Raw genomic sequence first — 21,090 nt, 5'->3', positions numbered from 1 at the left:
AGATTGAAAAACTATTTAGAACAAAGAAGTTAAATCAGCACGTTTTATATTCTATTGCAAGAAAAGGCAATTCTTAGAAGGGAACAAACAGAAGGAAAGCGAGAGAGAGATAGGCAGATAGACAGAAATAGACAAAGAGAGTGAGAGAGAAAGGAGGAGGTAGAGAGAGAGAGAGGAAGAATGAGAAGAAGGTACAAAAGAGGGTAACATAAAACTGTAAGAAAAAATGATTCTGAAGCTTACTTTTTCAATTGCGGTATTGTTATGATGGTGTGTAAGCCACCTTCGTATAATATCCAGCTTTTTTTGGAAATAGAAAGGCTGTTCCAGATTGAACAGCTTTTTAAAAGCTGTACTGTCAATATATTCATCTTTAAGAAGAATTGCCAGAAACGGCAACTGGGATCGCTTTATACAGAGATCTTCTAAAAACCTGTCAATTGAGACCATTTTGCACCTCAGTGAAGATTCACGAAAGTGCTTCACTTTTTCCGGGCTTTCCAAATATTTAAATGGTATCAAGTTTGTACCAAAAATAATAAAAATTGAATCATTGCTCAAAATAGGACAATTTAATCTTTTTGCTAACTCGGCCATTTCTTCATGAGACTCGTGATCACTCTGAATTATTTTGAAATTACACTTTTTGCATGCCCTCATAAAAACATCCTTCGCAAAAAGTGGAAACGAATTTGATTTCTGCCACTTGTCCTCTTTCAGTGGGTCGTAATTACTACAGGCAGATAGTTTGTAAAGACGATTGTTTCTCTTTAATCTCCTTCTTCCACTATCAGCTTCAATTCCCCCCTCAAAGATTATAATTGGCGTGATATTGCACTGTTTCAGCATTGTATTGAAATTCATATATTTGTGGTAGAGTGTATCGTAGTTTCCGCCGAATTCTTGGCCCATTCCAGGACTGTCTTTATAAATACTGTATGCCAAATTAAGCCCATCAACAACCAATATAGAAGACTGTAATTTGTGGTTGATCATGAATCGTCGCTCAACAAAAGAAAAGAGCCCACTGATGCCCATTGTTGCCAATATCACACAGCGACGAAGGAGCGAAATTTGCCAACAACTGAAATGACAAAGGAATTGAAAATTTTGCTTTTTTTAACGAAGAATCATAGAAAAATTCAAAAAATACAAGTTTTGTTCCCATTATCACTTGCAGGTGATCCTGCAGGAGCATTCCTTCTCAGAAGGAAACACTTGAATAACAAAAGAGGGGTATTATTGTTGAATCCCCCTGTCCACCTCTTTTGGAGAGTACTGGTGGCAATTGTGACATTTGCATCCGATCCCCTCAACAGGGACCAACTGTTTATAGTGCTAGGCTATCCACAAAATTAAAAGAAAACATCTAAAATAGCATAATTTTTACTTTTATAATATGCAGAAACAACTACTACTAATAACTGCTAATACCTCACTGTAGCACCAAGATACTTGAGGCAAACACAGCTATGCACACTCTTCTTGCATACCAATCTATTCAAAGCCCCCCTCTTTACACCCTCTCAAGAAGTTCCGATTTCCTAGCCATAGGACCAAGAAGGTCCTAGCCATTTAGAAACTTGGGAGTCTTTCGATTAGGTTTGAAAGTTAGTTTCCTTTTTGGGTTGAAAGTTATTTGATGGTGACAATCCCCCTGCCTTGCTCTTTCTGCTACCCAAGATATCCCATCATGATCCCGTATAGCTGTTTTCCTCAAAATAGTCGAAGGGACCTATGAATGTGCCTTCCTGGATGATATTGGTTCCTGAACTCCTCAGACAAGGATCACGATTGGTGAACAGTTTGGTGAACATTGGTGAAGTGTCAACAGTTTAAAAAATAGGTTTTCTAGTGGAAAAAAGAAGCATGTTTGATATAGGGGTCGGATTAGCTCGAAACTTTTTTCCGTTCATCCCCTAGGCCAAGAGGAATATATGCTCTGCAGGGAGGCTGGGGTAAACGTATCACAGTTCATATTATTGACTTACCAAGAAAGTGAACTTACCATTCGATGCCCTTTTTTATGCTCTTTATGAATATAACAATCGCTTCTATCGCAAATTCAAATTTAAGCACTTTTTGATCTAACCTAACCCAACCTAACCTAACTTTAAATAATTTTGGCACTGAGAACATTTGGTATTATTTTATCGAAACTGAGAAAATGGCGCTGAGAAATCGTAGTATTATTTTCTCGAAAACGACAGATAACTCATACTTTAGTTGAAAATTCGTCATTTTTAAGAGCTCAAGAAGTGCTTAAATTTGAATTTGCGATAGAAACGATTACTATATTCGTAAAGAGCGTAAGAAAAGGCATCGAGTGGAATGTTCAGCTTATTGGTAAGTCAATAATATGAACTGTGATACGTTTACCGGGGGCTGCTATGCATCTTGAAGTGGAGAACACTAGCAGCCAACAAAAGTGAAACACAGAACACCAAAGTGAAAAGTGTTCACTTTTACATTTCAGGATGTAAAACTAAACAGCAAAAATTAGAACCAAGCATAGTCATTTAAGTCTATAACTTGACTAAATCCTGATTTTATGAAGTTTTAAAAAACTTGGAAAAATGTGCCTAAAGTTTAAGATGAATATCGTGGTCAAATCGTTGGAATTTTCATTTCGAATGCATTCCTGTATGTTTGCTTCCCCTGCCTCCACTAAGTTCAAAGAGAGCGAATAGCCCCTCGTCTAGAATTTTACCCTGTTCATTTAGTATTGACTACAATTACATTTGGGAACAACAGTCACTTTTTGTGGGGTGGGGGGGGGGGTAAGAAATTCTGATAAACGTTAATAAGAAAGGGACCTAATGTTAAAATGTTATTTTGACAAAACATTGCAAAAGCTTCTACAAAGAGCGTCGCAAGTGACGTTACAGCAAAACTGACATCATTTTGCAAATTTTTTTCCGAATAATATTTTACTGTTAAGGCTATGAAAATAATAGTGACCATCCCTGAATCAGCTGCAAATATCAAATTTTCTCACTAGACAGTTTTATTAGAAGCACATTTTTATTTTCTGGTGCCTATGGACTATTTTGAGCTTTTTTAACCCTTTTAAGGGCTCAAAATGAAATTTGCCGCAGAAATGATTATAAAATTTGGAAAGAGCATTAAACAAGGCATCAATTGGTGTATTAACTTTCTTCCTATCTAAATGATATGAATATGTATATACTTATCAAGGTCGGACCAATAGGCTTAAGCCTTTTGATAATTTCTTTGTATTTTTAAATTACTCGTGTAAAATTAATCATACTGTCAAAACGGCGTACGGTAAATTTTTCGCTGTTCATATAATTAACCTACCAATAAAGTGAAAATACCACTCTATCTCTTTTTATGTTCTATACGATTATTATAATCGCTTCTACCAATTTTTGAGCTAAGCAAATTTTTGAGCTTGCACTTTTTGAGCTATTAATAATGACGAATTTTCAATTAAAGTATGAGTTATCGGCCGTAAAATAATACGATATTTTCTCAGCGCTGTTTTCTTGGTCGTTTTCAACAAAATAATACTACATTTCATTAGTACCAAAATTATTTATAATAAGGTTAGTTTGGGTTAGGTTAGGTTGGGTTAGGTTAGGTTAATAAGTGCTTAAATTGGAATTTTCGTTAGAAGCGATTATTATATTCGAAAAGAGCATAAAAAAAAGGCATCGAGTGGTACGTTCACTTAATTGGTAAGACAATTATATGGACTGTAAAAAATTTACCCGGCGTTCATTAGACCATAATATATGGACTTATTTGATGAGTAAAAGCAATTAATTAGGCTACACTAGGCTATCTTGACCGTGCAGCTAATTATTTCCTCTTCACCCACATTATTACTCCTCCTGGTAAAATTCTAGTTAAGTGACTTCTTGCTATCTCGGAAAGGGGTTAGTTTAGGAAAATGAAACTTTTGGGGATGGGTCTACAGGCTAATTATATCCCGGGAAGGTGTTTTAAAGTACCCACCACCACTCCTTCTCCCTCTAAAGGGCCCTGAAATGTGCCTGCATGACAAGTCTATACCTATTGAAATTTTGACAAAACAACATTTTACCTTAATTTTCAGTTACTGGTTGCTTTTTCTTTGCCTTTAGTTCTAAAAATGCAATTCCTGTTATTTGAGTATAATTCTGAGCCATATCATTTTTTTTTTTTTCAAAATTTAGCAAATGTATTTGCATGTCTTTAAAACCTTATAAATTGAATTGAGCAAAAGTTGTGAAGCTGAAAACAATTTTGTTGTACTTTCATTCAAGCAGAAGATCTATTTTGCGAAGTTTCACTTTTACAGCGCACATATTTTTAAAGGTCATCAAAATTCAGGGCCCTTAAGAGGGAGAAGGAATGGAGGTACGTACTTCAAAATACCTTCCCGGGACATACTTTAGCCTGTAGACCCATCCCTGAAAGTTTCATTTTCCTAACCTAACCCCTTTCCATGATTGCAAGAAGTCACTTAACTAGAATTTTACCCTCCTCACATTTCAACTATAAAACATTATTTAATTTCAAAGGCTTTTTCACATTTCATTCAAAGATGTTATTAAATCATTATGCAAAAAAAATGAATGAATTTCGTAATCAGACCAGTCAATAATGAAAACGAAATTCATTCTTATAAAATCTGCTTTCTATATAATCAAAATGAAAAAAACTGTCATTACCTTCACAGTGATTCTTGCATTCAGCCTTACTCATTGATTACGAAAATCCAACTGAAATGAAACGCTCGACTTAGACCTGACAAACAACACACAATCATTTGATCATGTTGTTTTTGTCGTTAGAGCATTCATTCTTCAACCATTGAGGGGAAAAGTACAACTTAAATGTTGTATATGATAATTATTGGATGTTGGAAGTATTGATGTCATTGTATTTTCAGTTGAAAAAAAGGTAATATTCTAAAAGAGGGGCATTTCACTATCTTTGGGCTTTGGTAGCTAGGACACAACAAATTCAAAAGTGAATGAAGCGTCTGATCACGCTCCGGTGCGTTTAAAATCAAATATAATGACAACGAAAAAAATACGTATAAAACCTCGTAATTCAATACGTAAGTACGAAAGTCAATACGTATGACTTGGTGTTAAAGAATGAAACTCGTATAAACATCTAAATCGCCTATTTTGGAGAAAATCCTTTACTTACGACATTTCTGGCAAAGTTTGGATGCTCCAAAAAAAGAAGAAACGAGAAATGCACTATTTTGAGGAAGAGAAAAATTTTTAACCAAAATCTATGTCCAATTCGAAAACGTTTCGCTTTAAGTAATAAATTTACAGAATTTGTCTTTTTTATGTCCCAAATTTCTAAAAAAAAATGTCACTTTTCTATTCTTTAGTTCCATTGTGTCCCCACGTATTGCAATGTGTCCGAGAAGGGAATCAAGCGTCTCATTACGCTCCGGGTGCATCTTTCAAAATATTAACTTCCATCCCCTCCAGACACCACAGGTCTATCCTGAATTTTAACAAACTTTGTGTAACAGGAGCATAGCTTTCGAAAATATTGGACCAGCTCAAATAAAACCCAGAGAAAGTGTTTTGAGCTCCTGCCTCTTGTAAATCCTTTTTTATAAGATTTTACAGAAATATAGTTTTAAATTGAAAACTGACGTAAAATAGTTTAAAACTGTCACACATTCATCAGAATTTTATAAATTCTGATGAATTTTGATGAATTCTAAATTCAAATCTATTTTTATATAATTTGTGTACTTCTAGCTGTTTTACTTATTTTTCTAGCCCCTCCCGATAAATGTATGCACATGTGCCGTGCGTACTATTATTTGTGACTATACAATTATAATTTTAATTGAGTACCAGTTCACATAACGAATTTTTCATATTTGGAGTCAGGAAAAAAGGCCAATTCTTTTAGTGTATATATTGTTATCAAGATCACGTATTTTAGAGTATCTGCTACTGTTGGACCGAGCAGCTCCTTACTTACAGTTTTTTTTTCCACAAACCTCTTGATTAGTGATTTTATTTTCCAAATTTATATTTCCAAACTTATTTTCCAAATACTTTTGGATTGAACTATATAATAATAATAATTAAATAATTTTATTTCTTCCCACTCATAAAAAAAAAGAGAAAAGCGGAGTAATACAAAAGAAGAAAAGGAAAAACAAGTACACGCAGCATCAAATAATAAAATTAAGTAATAACTTCTTCATTCGCACTTGTAGATCAGCTTAAGATTTAGAATTTATAAGGTATTCATGTTTTTGTTTATGGTTTTGAGATATAATGAAGCATGTTCTCACATTTTAAAATTTATATTACTAGTTGATGAAATCAGCTTCAGCCCTTTTCTCGAAGCAGTGTTATTATAGAAGTTAAAGTTTTGCACAACGACAATGAAGGGAACAGTAGCCCCCTCTGATAAGAAAAACTCAGAATATAATACTAAAAAAGCAAGTAAGTTAAGTTAAAAAAAAACATAGATTTGAGATTGGAGGGTTCTTGCTATTTAAAAAGTAGCGGATTTTGGTGAACAGAACTTTTAGAAATGGATTCAAATAATAAGAACCCAAACTTTGAGAAGAGCCCAAACAATGCTTTGGATAAGTGTTTTCAAGCTCTTATATCTGCTCCGTCTTTATTTATAGGGGATAGAAGATAACATAGAAGACATATACTACAGTTCGTGGTAACGAACTGTAGTAAGGAACGAGCTGGCTCAATAGTAGCCAAAACTCTAAAAAAAAGGAATTTCGATACCAGTAGTTACCTCAAAAGAATCGCAATCTTATGCTGATTTCAAGTATAAATATAGTCTTACCCATCAAAATTTACGAGCCTGAGACAACTTGCCTTATTTTAGAAAATAGGGGGACACATCCCTAAAAATCATTGAATCTTAACGAAAATCGCATCATCAGATTCAGCGTATCAGAGAACCCTGCTGTAGAAGTTTCAAGCTCCTATCTGCAAAAACGTGGAATTTGTGTTTCTTGCCAAAAGACAAATCAAGGATGCGTGTTTTTTTGTTTATTGTTTTTTTTTTTGTTCTTTCCCAGGGGTGATCGTATCGACCCAGTGGTCCTAGAATTTCGCGAGAGGGCTCATTCTAGCGGAAATTAAAAGTTCTAGTGCCATTTTTAAGTGACCAATAAAATTGGAGGGCACCTAGGCCCCATTCCACGCTAATTTTTTCCAAATTCACCGGATTAAAATTATGAAATAACTATTGTGTTCGGCATAGTTGAAAACCTAATAATTATGTCTTTTCGGACGACTTAATCCCCCACAGTCCCCGAGGGAGAGGCTGCCAGTTACAAATTTTGACCATTGTTTACAAATAGTAAGGGTTAATGGGAAGTGAACATATGTTTTCAAGGGGACTTTTTCGTGATGAGGGGGGAGGGGGTAGTTCGGGGAAGGGGGCTACGTGGGAGGATCTTTCCGTGGAGGAATTTATCACGAGAGAAAAGAATTTCCATGAAGGGGCCACAGGATTTTCTATCATTATTTAAAAAAAAAACATGAGAAAATAAATGAAAAATAATTTCAGCTGGAAGTAAGGAGTAGCATTAAAAACTAAAACGAACAGAAATTATTACGTATATAAGGGGGTTTTTATCCTCCACAATATCTCGCTCTTTATGCTAAAGTGTTTTTAGTAATTTCCACTATTTATTCTACGGTCTTTGTGATTCAGGGGTCACTCTTAAAGAATTCAGACAAAATTCAAGCTTATTGTAGAGCCAAGTTCGTTTCGATTAGAATGAGTTTAGCATAGTCGAATAACTTAGTAACCATGTCTTCGGGGATGACTTAATTTCCCGCAGTCCCCAAGGGAGGGAGTCCCCAGGGGAGGGGTTGCAAGTTTCAAATTTTGACCAGCGTTTACGTACAGTAATGGTCATTGGGATTTGTACAGACGTTTTCAGGGGGATGTTTTTGGTTGGGGGGGGAGAGGAGTGAGCTACGTGGAAGGATCTATCCTTGGAGGAATTTTTCCTTGGGGAAGAGAAATTCCATGAAGGGGGCGCAGGATTTTCTAGCATTATTTAGACAAAACACAATGAAAAAATAAATATGAAAAGGTTTTTCAACTGAAAGTAATGAGCTGCATTAAAACTTAAAACGAACAGAAAATATTATGCGTGATACATGCGTGAGAAAAAAAGGTACATTCACCAAAAGTAAAGCTTCAGAAATAGAGTCGGATTTTATCCATTTCACCGCTTAAAATAGCGTAACATCAATTTTTTCCTCTCCTAATCAGAGGCGGTTTTAGAGGGCGGGGACAGAGGGGGCATGTGCCCCGGGCGCAAAGATTTTAGGGGCGAGAAATTTCAAACAAGTAATCAGCGGTTACAATCATTTTGTAATTTTGATATTCCATCTTTATTAGAATAAAGCAGAGGGCGCAGTTGGCTGTAAGTGCAAGCAGAATGAATCCGAAACTCTTATTTTTCTCATATCTTCATCACCATTCCTAGAAAATAAAAGTAAGTAGACGGAATTTAATTCATTTTAGAACACGAAGAATTAGAAGCAATCAATAGTGACGAGATAATGAATAATTTAACATTGGTTTAAGTTAGAAATGTCAGATTTAAATGAACAGAATTTTATTAAAGTTTGGTCTACAAATTTTTGGGGGTCAGGGATGGGAGCGCTAATTAAGAATTTGTGTTGACCGCAAGAGTGACCAGAACCAACCCTGTTCCTAAGACAGTTTTTATCCAAAAAAGAATGAGCTCATTCCGATTGCTTGACAATCTTACAATTGCTTACTGACAAACTGCTTATTGCTTACTGACTGCTTACAGACCTTCGGCGCTCGGAAATAGTCAGAACTATGATTGACTTGATATTTCTATATTTTCTATATGACTGATATTTCTATATGACTGATGTTACTATATTTCTGAAGTTTACATAATGATAATATGTGTTCTTTTCGCTAATGTACGAATTTCGTTCCAGTTCCTTAAGATGACCCCTGAATCACAAAGGCCGTTTGATTAGAATAAATAGCTCTTTTAAAAGTACTAAAGAAACTTTAGCATCAAGAGCGAGGTATTGACAAGGGGTCACACTCCCTCATATAAATAATAATTCTTGTTCGTTTAAGTTTTAATGTTCCTCTTTACTTTAAATAAAAATAACTTATTTTTTATTTAGTTTTTGATCTTTTTTAAATTTTGTTGGAAAGTCCGGCGTCTCCTTCATGGAAAATTCTTTCCCCCTGAAAAATTTATCCATGGAAATATCCTCCATGTAAACCTCTCTCCCTGAACCTCTCCCACCAGAAAAATTCCCCCTGAAAACGTGTGCATACCTCCCAATAACCAATACTATATGCAAACGATGGGCAAAGTTCATAACTTGCAGCCCTTCCCCCGGAGACTGCTGGGGTTTAATTCGTCCTTAAAGACATGGTTATTAAATTTTTCGACTATACTGAACAAAATGGTTATCTCAAAATTTTGATCCCGTGACTTTGGGAAAAAATGAGCGTTGGAGGGGGCCTAGTTGCCCTCCAGTTTTGTCGGCCAATCAAAAAGGGCATTAGAACTTTTAATTTATGTTCTTTTAATGAGCACTCTTGCAAAGTGGTCCTCTTGCAAAGGACCACTGGGTTGATAATATCAACCCTGGGGGAAAAACAAATAAACACGCATCCGTGATCTTCCTTCTGGCAAAAATATGCATATTCCACATTTTTGCAGTTAGGAGCTATAAAGCTCTGCAATATGGTTCTCTGATACGCTGAATCTGATGGTGTGATTTTCATCAAGATTTTATGACTTTTAGGAGGTATTTCACCCTTTTTTGAAAATAAGGCAAATTTTCTTAGACTTGTAACTTTTCGATGGATAAGACTAAATTTAATGGAACTGATATATTGTATTCAGTATAAGATTCTTTTGATGTATCCATTAATATCAAATGTCGGTTTTTAGAGTTTCGGTTACTATTGAGCCGGCTCGGCTCTTACTTACAGTTCTTTACTACGAACTGTTTGATAAGAGCTGGCAGCTGCATTAATTTACTATCAAAGTTTGAAGTTTGCTGTTTTCCTACACTATTATTCTTATGATTTTCCATTGTTTCCGTCGTTGTCTTCGTGTACTAACTACGGCATTTTTTTTACCTATTTTTTTTACTAATCCAGCGAAAATTGCTTTTTTTTAGTAAATGAGAATAAGTTCTAAGATCATGCTTGGTTAAACGTGAAAAAAAAAACACGGCTGTAACCAGAAAAATTCAAGATTTCAGCAAGACCAAGAAAAATCGAAAAAACTTAAGCCGAGACTTCTGGTCAGCCGTCCTTTCGCAAATTTTCGTATTCATAAAAAATATAAAATTTCATATTTACTCTTTGTGCACTTAGGACGATGAAGCAATTCTTATACTTGTTCCTTAACCTCACTGACTGTGAATTATTCCTATTATGTTCGTTGTTTCCATTTACTTAAGACTTAGACTTTGTCACTCCTACGCCTGGAGACATATAGGGCAGCAACCTAAGCTAACCTGACTTCCACGTCAGACGATCTAGGGTCAATGTCTACAGCCCATCGCGGGACAACTGCAAGACTCTCGCTTCATTAAGAAAAAAAATGGACAAGCGCCATTCTACGCCTTTTCTTTTCCAACTCTTTCTTCTGTAGCTTATTTTGGCAATTGTTTAGGCTTTCATTAGATACGATGGATGATATCCCCTAAATTTTTATTTCAAATACAATAGTGTTTTGATTGGTAGTGTTTCTTCTTTCCTATATTGACATTAACGGTCATCCCCGGTTTTAACAAGTTAATCCAATATGGAATTGAAAAGAGCAGTCCCATCCATCTCAAAAAATACTTTATTTTACACGCTGCTACGTCATCTCTGGGAACTAATAATCTTCGGTGCCTTCGAGAAAAGTAATGACCAGGGTTGCCATTACTGATTTTTGAGAATATTTTGTTCGTTCATGAAAAGACAAATAATGCATTTAAAGAATTTTCACGAATCTTGAAGAAATGGCACTAATATAAGTGTATTTGATGAAATTGCTCAGTTTAAGAAAGGTTGGCATTCAGAGTGAAAGCTTAATGTCACCGGTTATTTAGAGAAAGTATTCCATCATTTTTTCTTTTCGCTTATATTTCATTTTCGGGCAATTTTCCTTCTCTTGATCTTTTTTTTCTTTCATTTCTGGGATTTGATCGTTATTAGCTAGCTATTTATTTAATAGTGTGTCAGAGCTTTTGCTTTCTTTTTGCATGTATGCGTACTTATTATCATAGTTATATATCATCATCATCATCATCATCATCATTTTATTTATAACCCATTACAAAAAAACTGGGCAGAAAGCTTAGAAAAAAAAAACAGAGTAAGAATCAAAAAAAAAATAAGAGAGAGACAACAGAAATAAAAACACACTTTGATAATTACAAACAAGGGACAAGCAAAAATGACCAAAGATGGGAAGACTTCTGGGTTTCGGTAGAGAAATCACAAATACGCTTCTCAATAACCCCATCTGGGTTTACCAATTGATACTCTCTTTGTGGAAAAGAGTTGCTTGTCCAAGTTGGAAGTTCCATTAAATACTTTACAAATTCAAAGTAAAGGAGAAGAACTTGCTCTTACTTCCCACAATTAAGGAAAGGCCAAAGAGCAGCAAAGGCAGGTAAGTGAGGAACTGTTAGGCTATTATATAACTGAGGACGGTGAACTCTACTTAGATACGAAACGTTTGAAGCCAGGGAGGCATACGCAGCCCGGATCTTACTGGCATGATTTTTAATTGCCAGGTTTACAGTTTCTTTCAGATTTGCTCCAATAGGCATGCCCAGGTAAATAAAGCTGCTAGCAAAAGGAACCTCAGAGCCGGATAGACTTATTGAGTTCAACTGTTTTTGACCAATCTTCTAGCTGAGACTTTTCACGAACACGTCGAAGAGGAACGGTGCTTATGTCAGCACATTTGAGCGCGTGACTTATTTGTGCCAAGAAGGAAGTGAGCACAACTGAGATGTTCTTTTCACTTTGTGGTAGCACAACGCAATCACATAAAAGATTGAAAGGCACTTTGATTTTGCTCAGCATCTCGTCACAGACTTTACTGAAAGACTCACTTCACATATTTTTCCAATCTCGGTAGAAAAACCAATTCGATTCTGTATTTTGAGCCATAGGTGGGGATAAGTAAAAGCAAGTAGAGATAGGAAGGTGGTCAGAGTAGAATCCTTCTTTTAAAACTTTGACTTCGTGACTGCCAAACGAAGCGACACCATGGTCTAAGTCAGGGGCGGATCCAGGGGGGCGATGGGGGCGATCGCCCCCCCCCCCTAGACGGGCTGTAATTTTTTCTACTGCACTTACGGAAACGTAAGTGCAGTTAATGCAATTAATGCAGACTTACTTACGGAAGTCTGCATTAACGCATGTTCTAACTACTGTAACTAGACTATAAAACCTTTTTACATTACGTTCATTCCACAGCTTTTCCACTATCAAGCTAGCCTCGAGTATTTTTTGTCACCTCATAGCATAGCAACAATTCACCCGGTAAATTTTAGCTAGTTCTCGCCTCCCTGTTCGATGTAAACATTGGAAGTGGGTGGGGTTGCGCAACGCAACCGGATCTGAAGTGTCAAAACAAACATTTCGTTCCAGTGTATAATGAAATTTGAATGTGTATGTGTCACGAGGATTTTCGTCGTTTAAACGATATTGATGTCGGGAAAACGCGGACAAAAGACGCTTGACAGCTTTGTCATTTCAAAGTCTCGCAGAATAGATAGTGTAACTGTAACTGCAAGTAGCTCTTCAATTAGTTCTGTTGGAAGTGGCGAACACGGGCAAATTCTTAACACTTTGCAATCTTCTGTTAACCCCGTTAGCGTTCAGAGTGATCATCCAGCAACACCCCCGCCCCCTACCCTGTTTCCGGAAAACGATATTGCGATCCACATCGGTACAATACATGCCATTGACGACCGAATAAAGTGCGAGCTTCTGGAGAGGCCATGGAAACTCCCAATTGGATGCTAAATGCCATATTCTGCTCATTTAAAGCGAGGGAAAGACGAAAAAAGGTAGTTGAACGATTCTCATTTGCAGAGTTTCCACTGGCTTGTATATTCTGCTGCCCAGAAAGGCCTTTTTTGCAAATACTGCCCTCTTTTTGTAACTGGGGCTAGGGGGGGGGTTCAAACAGAGAGGTTCCCCTACAAAAGCTGGTCACAAAGCCTGTCACAAAATTTGCTAAGTTACTGGGAAAAGATGGAGACCTGACAGTACATGATACTTCCCAGTACCATCATGACGCAGTAGAGACTGGAAAGTCGTTTCTAAGAGTCTACCATTCTCCGCACGAATCTGTAAATAATCGCGTCAACGAACAGCGAATGAAGCAAGTAACAGAAAACCGAGAGAGGCTTAAGCCGATTCTAGAATCAATCATATTTCTAGGAAGGCAGAATATTCCACTGAGGGGCCATCGGGATGATGGCAGCTTAAACTTGGATGACATGCCACTTTCCAATGAAGGAAACTTCCGAGAACTACTACGTTATCGTGCTGAAAGTGGCGATAGTAAATTAAAGGAACAACTAAAAACATCAGGAAAAAATGCTACCTACATCAGCAAAACAACTCAAAACCAGTTGATTGACTGTTGTGCGAAAGAAGTTATAGGTGTCATTCTAGAAAGAGTAAAGTCAGCAAGGTATTACAGCATCATTTTTGATGAGGCAACAGATGTGTCACATTCATCGCAACTTAATTTAGCTCTCTGCTATGCCTTCGATAACCATAGACTACAGGACTTCATCGGTTTTGTTGACGTTCATCATGCCACCTTTGAACCTTCCACTGCAGACAAAGAGCCGACTGTCAACGGAAAAGTGGTTGGCCAGCTACTTCTGAGCCTTTTAGAAGAAATGGGTTTGAATTTACTCGACTGTGTTGGAATCGGGACGGATGGGTGTGCAATGATGGTATCAAATAACTGTGGTGCTGTAGTCGAAATTCAGAAAAAAGCTAAAAATGCGTCTCGTTATCCCTGCTTTAACCACGCCCTGAACCTTTCTTTGTCAAGAAGCTCAGCTGTTTCGAGCATCAGAAATGCCATAGGCATTGTAAAAGAAGTCGTTGCATTTTTAATGCATCTGCGAAGAGAAATTACGTCTTGAATAAGGTTCTAAAAGCTCAGCTCACGGGAATCAGCGAGACGAGGTGGATCGAGCGACACGAGTCACTTATGCAGTTTGTGTCCGAACTTCCTAAAATCATCCAGGCTTTGGAACACATTAGTCACTGGAGTGAATCAGTAACCGCTCCGAAGGCAAAGACGCTTGTCACAGCGTTACATAGTGCGGAATTTGTGGTTTCCCTTCAGTGTCTACACAGTATTTGCGCTCTGACCTTGCCTCTTAGTCGGCTATTCCAGAAGAAGACTTTGGACTTGGGCGCTACCGATGGCCACGTTTCCGATCTTTTGGATGTTCTAGCAAAGCGACGGGAAACGTATAACGAAGAGTTTGCATTAGTATTCGAGCAAGTAAAAGAATTGTCAGATAAAATCCAATTGGCTGTTGAAGTTCCGAGGATTACACAAAGACAGGTTTATCGAAATAATCCTCCTCATACTACGCCTGAAGAATATTATCGACGTGTTGTTTTTATACCTATGCTCGACTCAGTCATAAGTGACTTAAAGAGCCGATTCTCAAGAGACACGCTGAACTCTTTCCGGTTAACCGTACTGCTGCCATCAAATATTGTGAATTGTACCGATGATTTGCTGCAATCATCCGTCAAAGAGATCTCTAGCATGTACCGGTCAACTTCTTGGCTTAACCGTGCCGTCTACCACGGCAACACTTATTTTGGCAGAGGTGCATGTGCGGAGAAGTAGGTGGCTTCGAGTTAAGAGAGAAGGAGGTATTTTTCCTAGTTCAGTGGAAGAAACTGCCAAGGAATGTGACAGGCACCTATATCCTTATGTCAGCTCACTTCTTGATATTTTTATATCTCTTCCGGTGAGTGTAGCATCTGCCGAGCGTAGCTTCTCAACTTTACGCAAACTGAAAAACTGGCTCAGAGCACAGATGGGGCAAACTAGACTCAGTGGTTTGGCCCTCCTTAATGTGCACCGCGACATCGATATCAGCATTGACAGAGTAATTGACAGGTTTGCGAACAGTGGAGCCAGGAAGATTGAATTTGCTTGTAAACAGTTGTCAGTTGATCAAGTACAGTTTTTGTAATCATTATTGTAATATATGAAAACCACATTTTCATTAAACAAGAGACCGCCAGGGAAACTTAAAACGTGAAAAATAAAGTCAGCCTTGTGGCCGACAAAAAGGACACTACCCCCACTCTTTTCGGTAAGAATCGCCCCCCTTAGAACGAAAGGCTGGATCCGCCCCTGGTCTAAGTTAGAAGTTGAGGAAATTGGCCCAATATATGAAAAGTTATCACTCTTAGGCCATACACAATAGTTGGGAGGAACGCAGTCCCGAAAGATTTGTGATCGGGGAGACGTTGTGTTTGTTATATCTACATTAAAATCTCCGCTGATGATAACAGATTTACAGGCAACTTTTTTAAGAAACCTACCTAAAAGCTTGCAGTCAGACGCAAATCATGAATCAGTTTGTTTGTTGTTATAATTTGTTGGCAGATAAAGGTTAATTACTACATGATATTCAAGTTTAGCGGCAATAAAGTAATCAGTCTTTGCTAATAACTTGCAAGGGAATCGGGATAGGATAGCGAGACTGCCAGATGGTCTTTCTCACTGTCTCACAACTGCACTACGAAAGAGGAGATAAAAATTAGAAACTAGTGGTAACAGGCTTTGGCGGTCTTCTGATAGGAAATAGTCCTGAATCAGAATTAGGTCATGGGACTCCGAAAACTGCGATAGAATTGGGATTCAATCGGTAACTTTTCCATTAATATTCCACGACAAAATTCGACATCTCAATCTCATTTTGAACTAGATTTATTTTTCAGCAGAGTCTGTGCAATAGGGCATTTGTATCTCTAACATGGGTAGCTTTCTTATTTGCAAAGAGCACATTTTTTCAGTTTCTGGCAGGGGGCTGTTTTAGAACTCCCGTGACCTTTTTGTCCACAGACGGAACAACAAATTTCGTTTATACATGCACTTGAAATTTATCCGTATGATTGGCACTTATAGCATCGAAGGGATAGAAACAAAAACTCTTGAATGGGGAATCGTTTGAAACCGATCACAAATGGGAACTTCGTTGCTCGTAGTAAATTCTCTTTTTTTTTTAATTTCAGCCTGAAAGATTTGGTGGAGCCACTATGCTTTGCTTAACTATAATTTGGCACGAGAGACTTGACGTCATCAGAAGTCAGATCATTTGGGACACGTTTAACTATTCCAAAGTGATAAGGATTTTTAACTTTAGCGCTAATGGGGCTGCTAGAGCTACGAAGAGCATTCTTTATTGCATGAGCATCACATTTGGAGGCAGTGATAACTTTCCAGTCACCTTGGGTGCACTTTAGCTCAAAAATTTTTGAGCTAATGTCACCACATTCTTGTTCTAGGAAGTTCTTCCTTGACTGCGGTTTGGCTAGGTTACTTGGTAGATTTTTGACAATCACGGCATAGGATGGTTTGGAAATACATTCAGCAGGGACTTCAGCAAATACTGGTTTACTTTTTGAGAGGTTTTTTTCCATCAGAATGTCTAATTTGTTACACATTTTCGTAATCTTGCGTGTAATAATCGCTTTACTTTCACCTGGGATCGAGGTTCTTCTGGCTCAAAAATAAGGAAAGAAGGCAGAGCAATCTTATCGTCATCGCAAGTCTGTAACAATTTGAACATTTCCAAAACATTGTCACTCATAGCAACCCTTGTGGACATTCGAGCAAGACATTTCGCTTCAGTCCATAACATCTCTTTTTCTTTGATAATGTCTTTTTTTGGAAAAACTGGGCTGCTCTCTTTGCAACTTCATCATGGCTTTTTACAATTTTTACTGCAGGTGAAAAATTTTTTATACGGGATTCCAAATGAGCTTACCGGCCATCGCATGTGTGCAACCACATTAACACAGCAAGTTCAAAATCGCAGACCGTATATCACAGCGTAGGTTTTTATTGATAGGAAATATGTCAAGATCTTTTATTTAAATATCGAGTTCGTCCAGCAACAAGGGAAGTGTAGGGAGCCACTCACGCATTCCCTGCAATTTAAGGGAAATTAAATACCAGTAGGTAAGCACGGCCCATGCTGTGAATTCCTCCCCTCTTCTACTTGTTGCCTAAGACACTTGTTACGCAAAAAATCTTGTTACACAAGTAAATCAGACACTTGTTACACAAGTAAATCAGAAATCACCAAAGAACAAGGGAAGTGTAAGGACCCCTTCACCTATTCCCTGCAATTTGTGGGTAAAGGAATACCGTCGGGTAAAGTACGGCGTTTGCAGGGATTTCCTTCCCCTCTTCTGCTTGTTCTCAGGAAAATCAGATACACCTTAATGATATGGCAACAGCAGTGTTGCCACATTGTCAGCATAAAAAAACGCCCTGGGATTTTCAAAATAAGCCCGAACAAGCCCCAAAAAATTTTATCGAAATAATCCACTTTTGAGACTTCACTTTATAGTGAGCGTGTCCGAAAGCTTGTTCCACGGAGAATGCTACATCTGGATGCAACATTAATGCTGAATTTTCAATCCGAAAGCTATTCTCATCGTTTTTTCTTTAAACTTCAGGAAGAGTCGTATTATTGTTTATCTCCCCTCAACATTCACAGGGAAGAAGGATAAACCTACCCAGCAGACGGGAATACTTGACTTTTTTTGCCGCTTTTAAGTTTGAAATATAAAAGAATTACCTTAAGCTATATGGCAGCTTAATATTTTGAACTCAGGGTTTTTTTTCTGAAGCTAAGCCTTAGCATTGAAAAACTTATGGTGCGAAAGTGAAACTGTCTACTTGGAAACAAATTCGTCCATGGAATTCTCAAACTCGAGACTTTAGAAATCAAAGAGCATGTGCTCAGACGTAGGATCAAAGTTGGACGATTTAATTGTAACTGCTGCTATTTTAGATGAAAGCAAAATAAAAAAGACAAAGGGGCCATTTCCCAGCCGAGCCCTCGAGGCAAACCTTAATACGTTAGTATTCCTTACAGTTTTAGTTTTCCCTCCAAATTTACACCTTTCAACAGAGTTTCCGCTTCTCCATACCCTTGCGAAAGCTATGGCCCTATACAAATAAAGCCACTTCCCCATGCCCTATCTCTCTAATAAGGGATATTTTTTTTTAATTTGTCACTAAATATTATATTTTCTTTATGTTTATCTCTTTAGAAACCTATTTTGAAGCAAGATTATAATCTAAAAATTACTTTAAGCTACGTGGCAGCTAAGTATTTTGAACTTTTATGGTTATTTAAGACAAGATTTTTCACTGAAAACCTTCTTTTTTTCTTGTCACCTAGTTTTAATGAACGCGGCTTTTAGCTAATTCTTAGTGCATTGACATCGTAATACAACAACAAAAATTTCACGAGTAACAGAAAACGCAATGAGATCTTTTCAATAAGGACAATAATTTTAGCGAGCAAAACAGAATCGTGACCAAAATATCACACCTAGAAATACACAGGCTTAATAACTTCTTTGGATAGAGTGGTAAAATGCAAAAAAGAAAATAACTGAAGCTTGAAATTCCGTATCACAAAGGAAAAAAAAACTTCAAGAGAATCAACATAATGATTGAAAAGCTCTCAATACTTTTGGTACATTTTCTTAATATCTCAAGCAAGAAACATTAAAAATAATTTCTGAGAAATGAAATATAATGTACAGCTTTTGACAAAAAAAAATGCTACAAAACTAAAAAGCTAATTGCAATTTAGAAATTCAGTGTCATCACCTTAGGAAAAATATGCATATCAAAAGCTGATTGTTTTGTAATACAGCATTTTGGTTTTTAGATGCAGCTTATCATTCGGTTTCTTTTACCAGTGAGGCTCCAGTCCGAAGACTCCTAGTTTTGGAGCTCATTGAAGGAGCTCCACTGAAGGAGCTCATTTTTATATGAATTTCACAGAATCTGAAGAATTCCGACATTTTTTTTTAAAGAAACCGATGGTTTCTTATCTAATTCCTATTCGTACCTTGAGGTGCAAACTGAAAATATTCCTATTAAAAAATAATTTCGTGTCTTATTTTCAACATTATTTGCTAGAATAATCAGGAAAACGTAGAATATTAAGCTTTTTCGTTGGATTTTCAACTTTTTTTTGGAAAGTGCTTGGGCGTTATGAAGTCCATCTCCATCTGTTTCAAACACAATGTCGTATTTGGCGTCTTACCTTTTGTAGATGATTAAAAAAGCTAGTTTTTTTAACTGAAAGTAAGGCGCGACATTGAAACTTAAAACGAACTGAAATCACTCCGTATATGAAATGAGTTGTCCCCTCCGCAATCCCTCGCTCTTTACGCTAAAGTTTTTAATTGTTTTAAATAGTAGAATTGTGGCAAAGAGTCAAACTTTAGCGTAAAGACCGAGGGATTGCGGAGGGGACAACTCATTTCATATACGGAGTAATTTCTGTTCGTTTTAAGTTTCAATGCCACTCCTTACTTTCAGTTAAAAAAAACTAGTTTTTTTTAATATTTAATTTCTGAACGTTTTTGAATTAATACATGTTTGATTTTGGCTCTCCGCACATAAATTATTAAAATGAAATTTGCATATTAATTCTTTTTTTTTGGCTAAATGGCTTTCTCTTAGTTTTGATCAGACGATTTTGAGAAATAAGGGGTGGGGAAAGAGGCCTAGTTGCCCTCCAATTTTTCGGCTACTTAAAAAGGCAACTAGAACTTCTAATTTTTAACGAACGTTTTGTTAGTAAAAAATATAAGTAACTTAAGAATTAACTTACGTAACAAATTTTTATATTCTTATATTTTTATTTTGTATATGAGGGAGTTTGTCCCCTCGTCAATACCTCGCTCTTTAAACTAAATCTTAACTTTTGTCCCAATTCTTTAAGAATGACCCCTAAATCAGAAAGGCCATAGAATAAATAGTTGAAATGACTAAAAATACTTTAGCATAAAGAGCGAGATATTTATCTCCTCCTAAATACCCCGCTCTTTATGCTAAAGTATTTTTAGAACCCACCATATGCGTAAAAATATCTGTTCGTTTTAAGTTTTAATGTTACTCCTTACTTTCAATTGAAACACTTCTTCATGTTTATTTTGTCATTGTTTTTTTTATAGTAATGCTAGAAAATCCTACGCCCTTTTCATTGAATTTGTCTTCCCCCATGACATATTTCTCCAAGGAATGACCCTCCCACATAGCCCCTCCCCTCAACCACACCCCCCCAAACCGAAAAAATCACCCTGAAAACGTATGTACACTTCCCAATAACCATTACTGTACGTAAACAATGGTCAAAGTTTGTAACTTGTAGCCCCTAACCCAGGGACTGTGGAGGAGTAAGTCATTCCCAAAGACATATTTTTATGGTTTTCAGCTATGCGAAACAAAATGGCTATCTTAAAATTTTGATCCGTTGACGTTGGGAAAAAATGAGCGTCGGGGGGGGGGCAGAACTTTTCATTTCCGTTAGAATGCACCCTCTTGCGACATTCTAGGACCACATGGTCGATACGATGACCCCTGGGAAAAAAAAACAAATAAACACGAACCCGTGATCTGTTTTCTGGCATAAAATACGAAATTCCACAATTTTGTAGATAGGAGCTTAAAAATTTTTTGCTACAGGGTTCCCTGATACGCTGAATGCGATGGTATGATTTTCGTTAGGATTCTTTGACTTTTAGGGGGTGTTTCCCCCTATTTTCCAAAAGGCAAATTTTCTCAGGCTGGTAGCTTTTGATGGCAAACATTAAACTTGATACAACTTATATATTTAAAATCAGCATGAAAATTCAATTCTTTTGAAGTATCTTTTAGCATCCCGTTTTTTAGAGTTTCGTTTACTATTGAGCCGGGTCGCTCCTTACTACACTTCGTTACCACGAACTGTTTGAAACGTCTCTATTCAATAGTTGTAACTAGTAATC

General features: G+C 37.0%; 2 protein-coding genes across 3 annotated transcripts in view; one reads left to right on the top strand and one right to left on the bottom strand.

The window, feature by feature from the left end:
* The window catches only part of LOC136038232 (protein asteroid homolog 1-like), a 29,485-nt gene that overhangs the window by 7,796 nt on the left and 599 nt on the right, over positions 1-21,090 (bottom strand). The window contains exons 2-3 of one of the 2 annotated variants that reach the window (XM_065721337.1): positions 4,680-4,730; positions 244-1,084 (exon numbers count right to left, since the gene is read on the bottom strand). In XM_065721337.1, the coding sequence (XP_065577409.1) occupies positions 244-1,038 (795 nt within the window). In that variant the 5' untranslated portion in view covers positions 1,039-1,084; positions 4,680-4,730. The remainder of the gene's footprint in view (positions 1-243; positions 1,085-4,679; positions 4,731-21,090) is intronic. The other variant, XM_065721338.1, reaches the window with a different exon arrangement.
* Positions 13,389-14,174, top strand: LOC136037583 (52 kDa repressor of the inhibitor of the protein kinase-like). Its single transcript, XM_065720303.1, has one exon. The coding sequence runs from the start codon at positions 13,389-13,391 to the stop codon at positions 14,172-14,174; it is 786 nt and encodes a 261-aa protein (XP_065576375.1).

This window comes from Artemia franciscana, chromosome 17 (genome assembly GCF_032884065.1).
Source record: "Artemia franciscana chromosome 17, ASM3288406v1, whole genome shotgun sequence".
Lineage (NCBI taxonomy): Eukaryota > Metazoa > Arthropoda > Branchiopoda > Anostraca > Artemiidae > Artemia > Artemia franciscana.
This window is presented reverse-complemented; position numbering and strand designations above follow the sequence as displayed.

Bases quoted from the DNA above. Each gene is read 5' to 3' on its own strand.
- LOC136037583 (XM_065720303.1), top strand. From the start codon at position 13,389: ATGAAGCAAGTAACAGAAAACCGAGAGAGGCTTAAGCCGATTCTAGAA.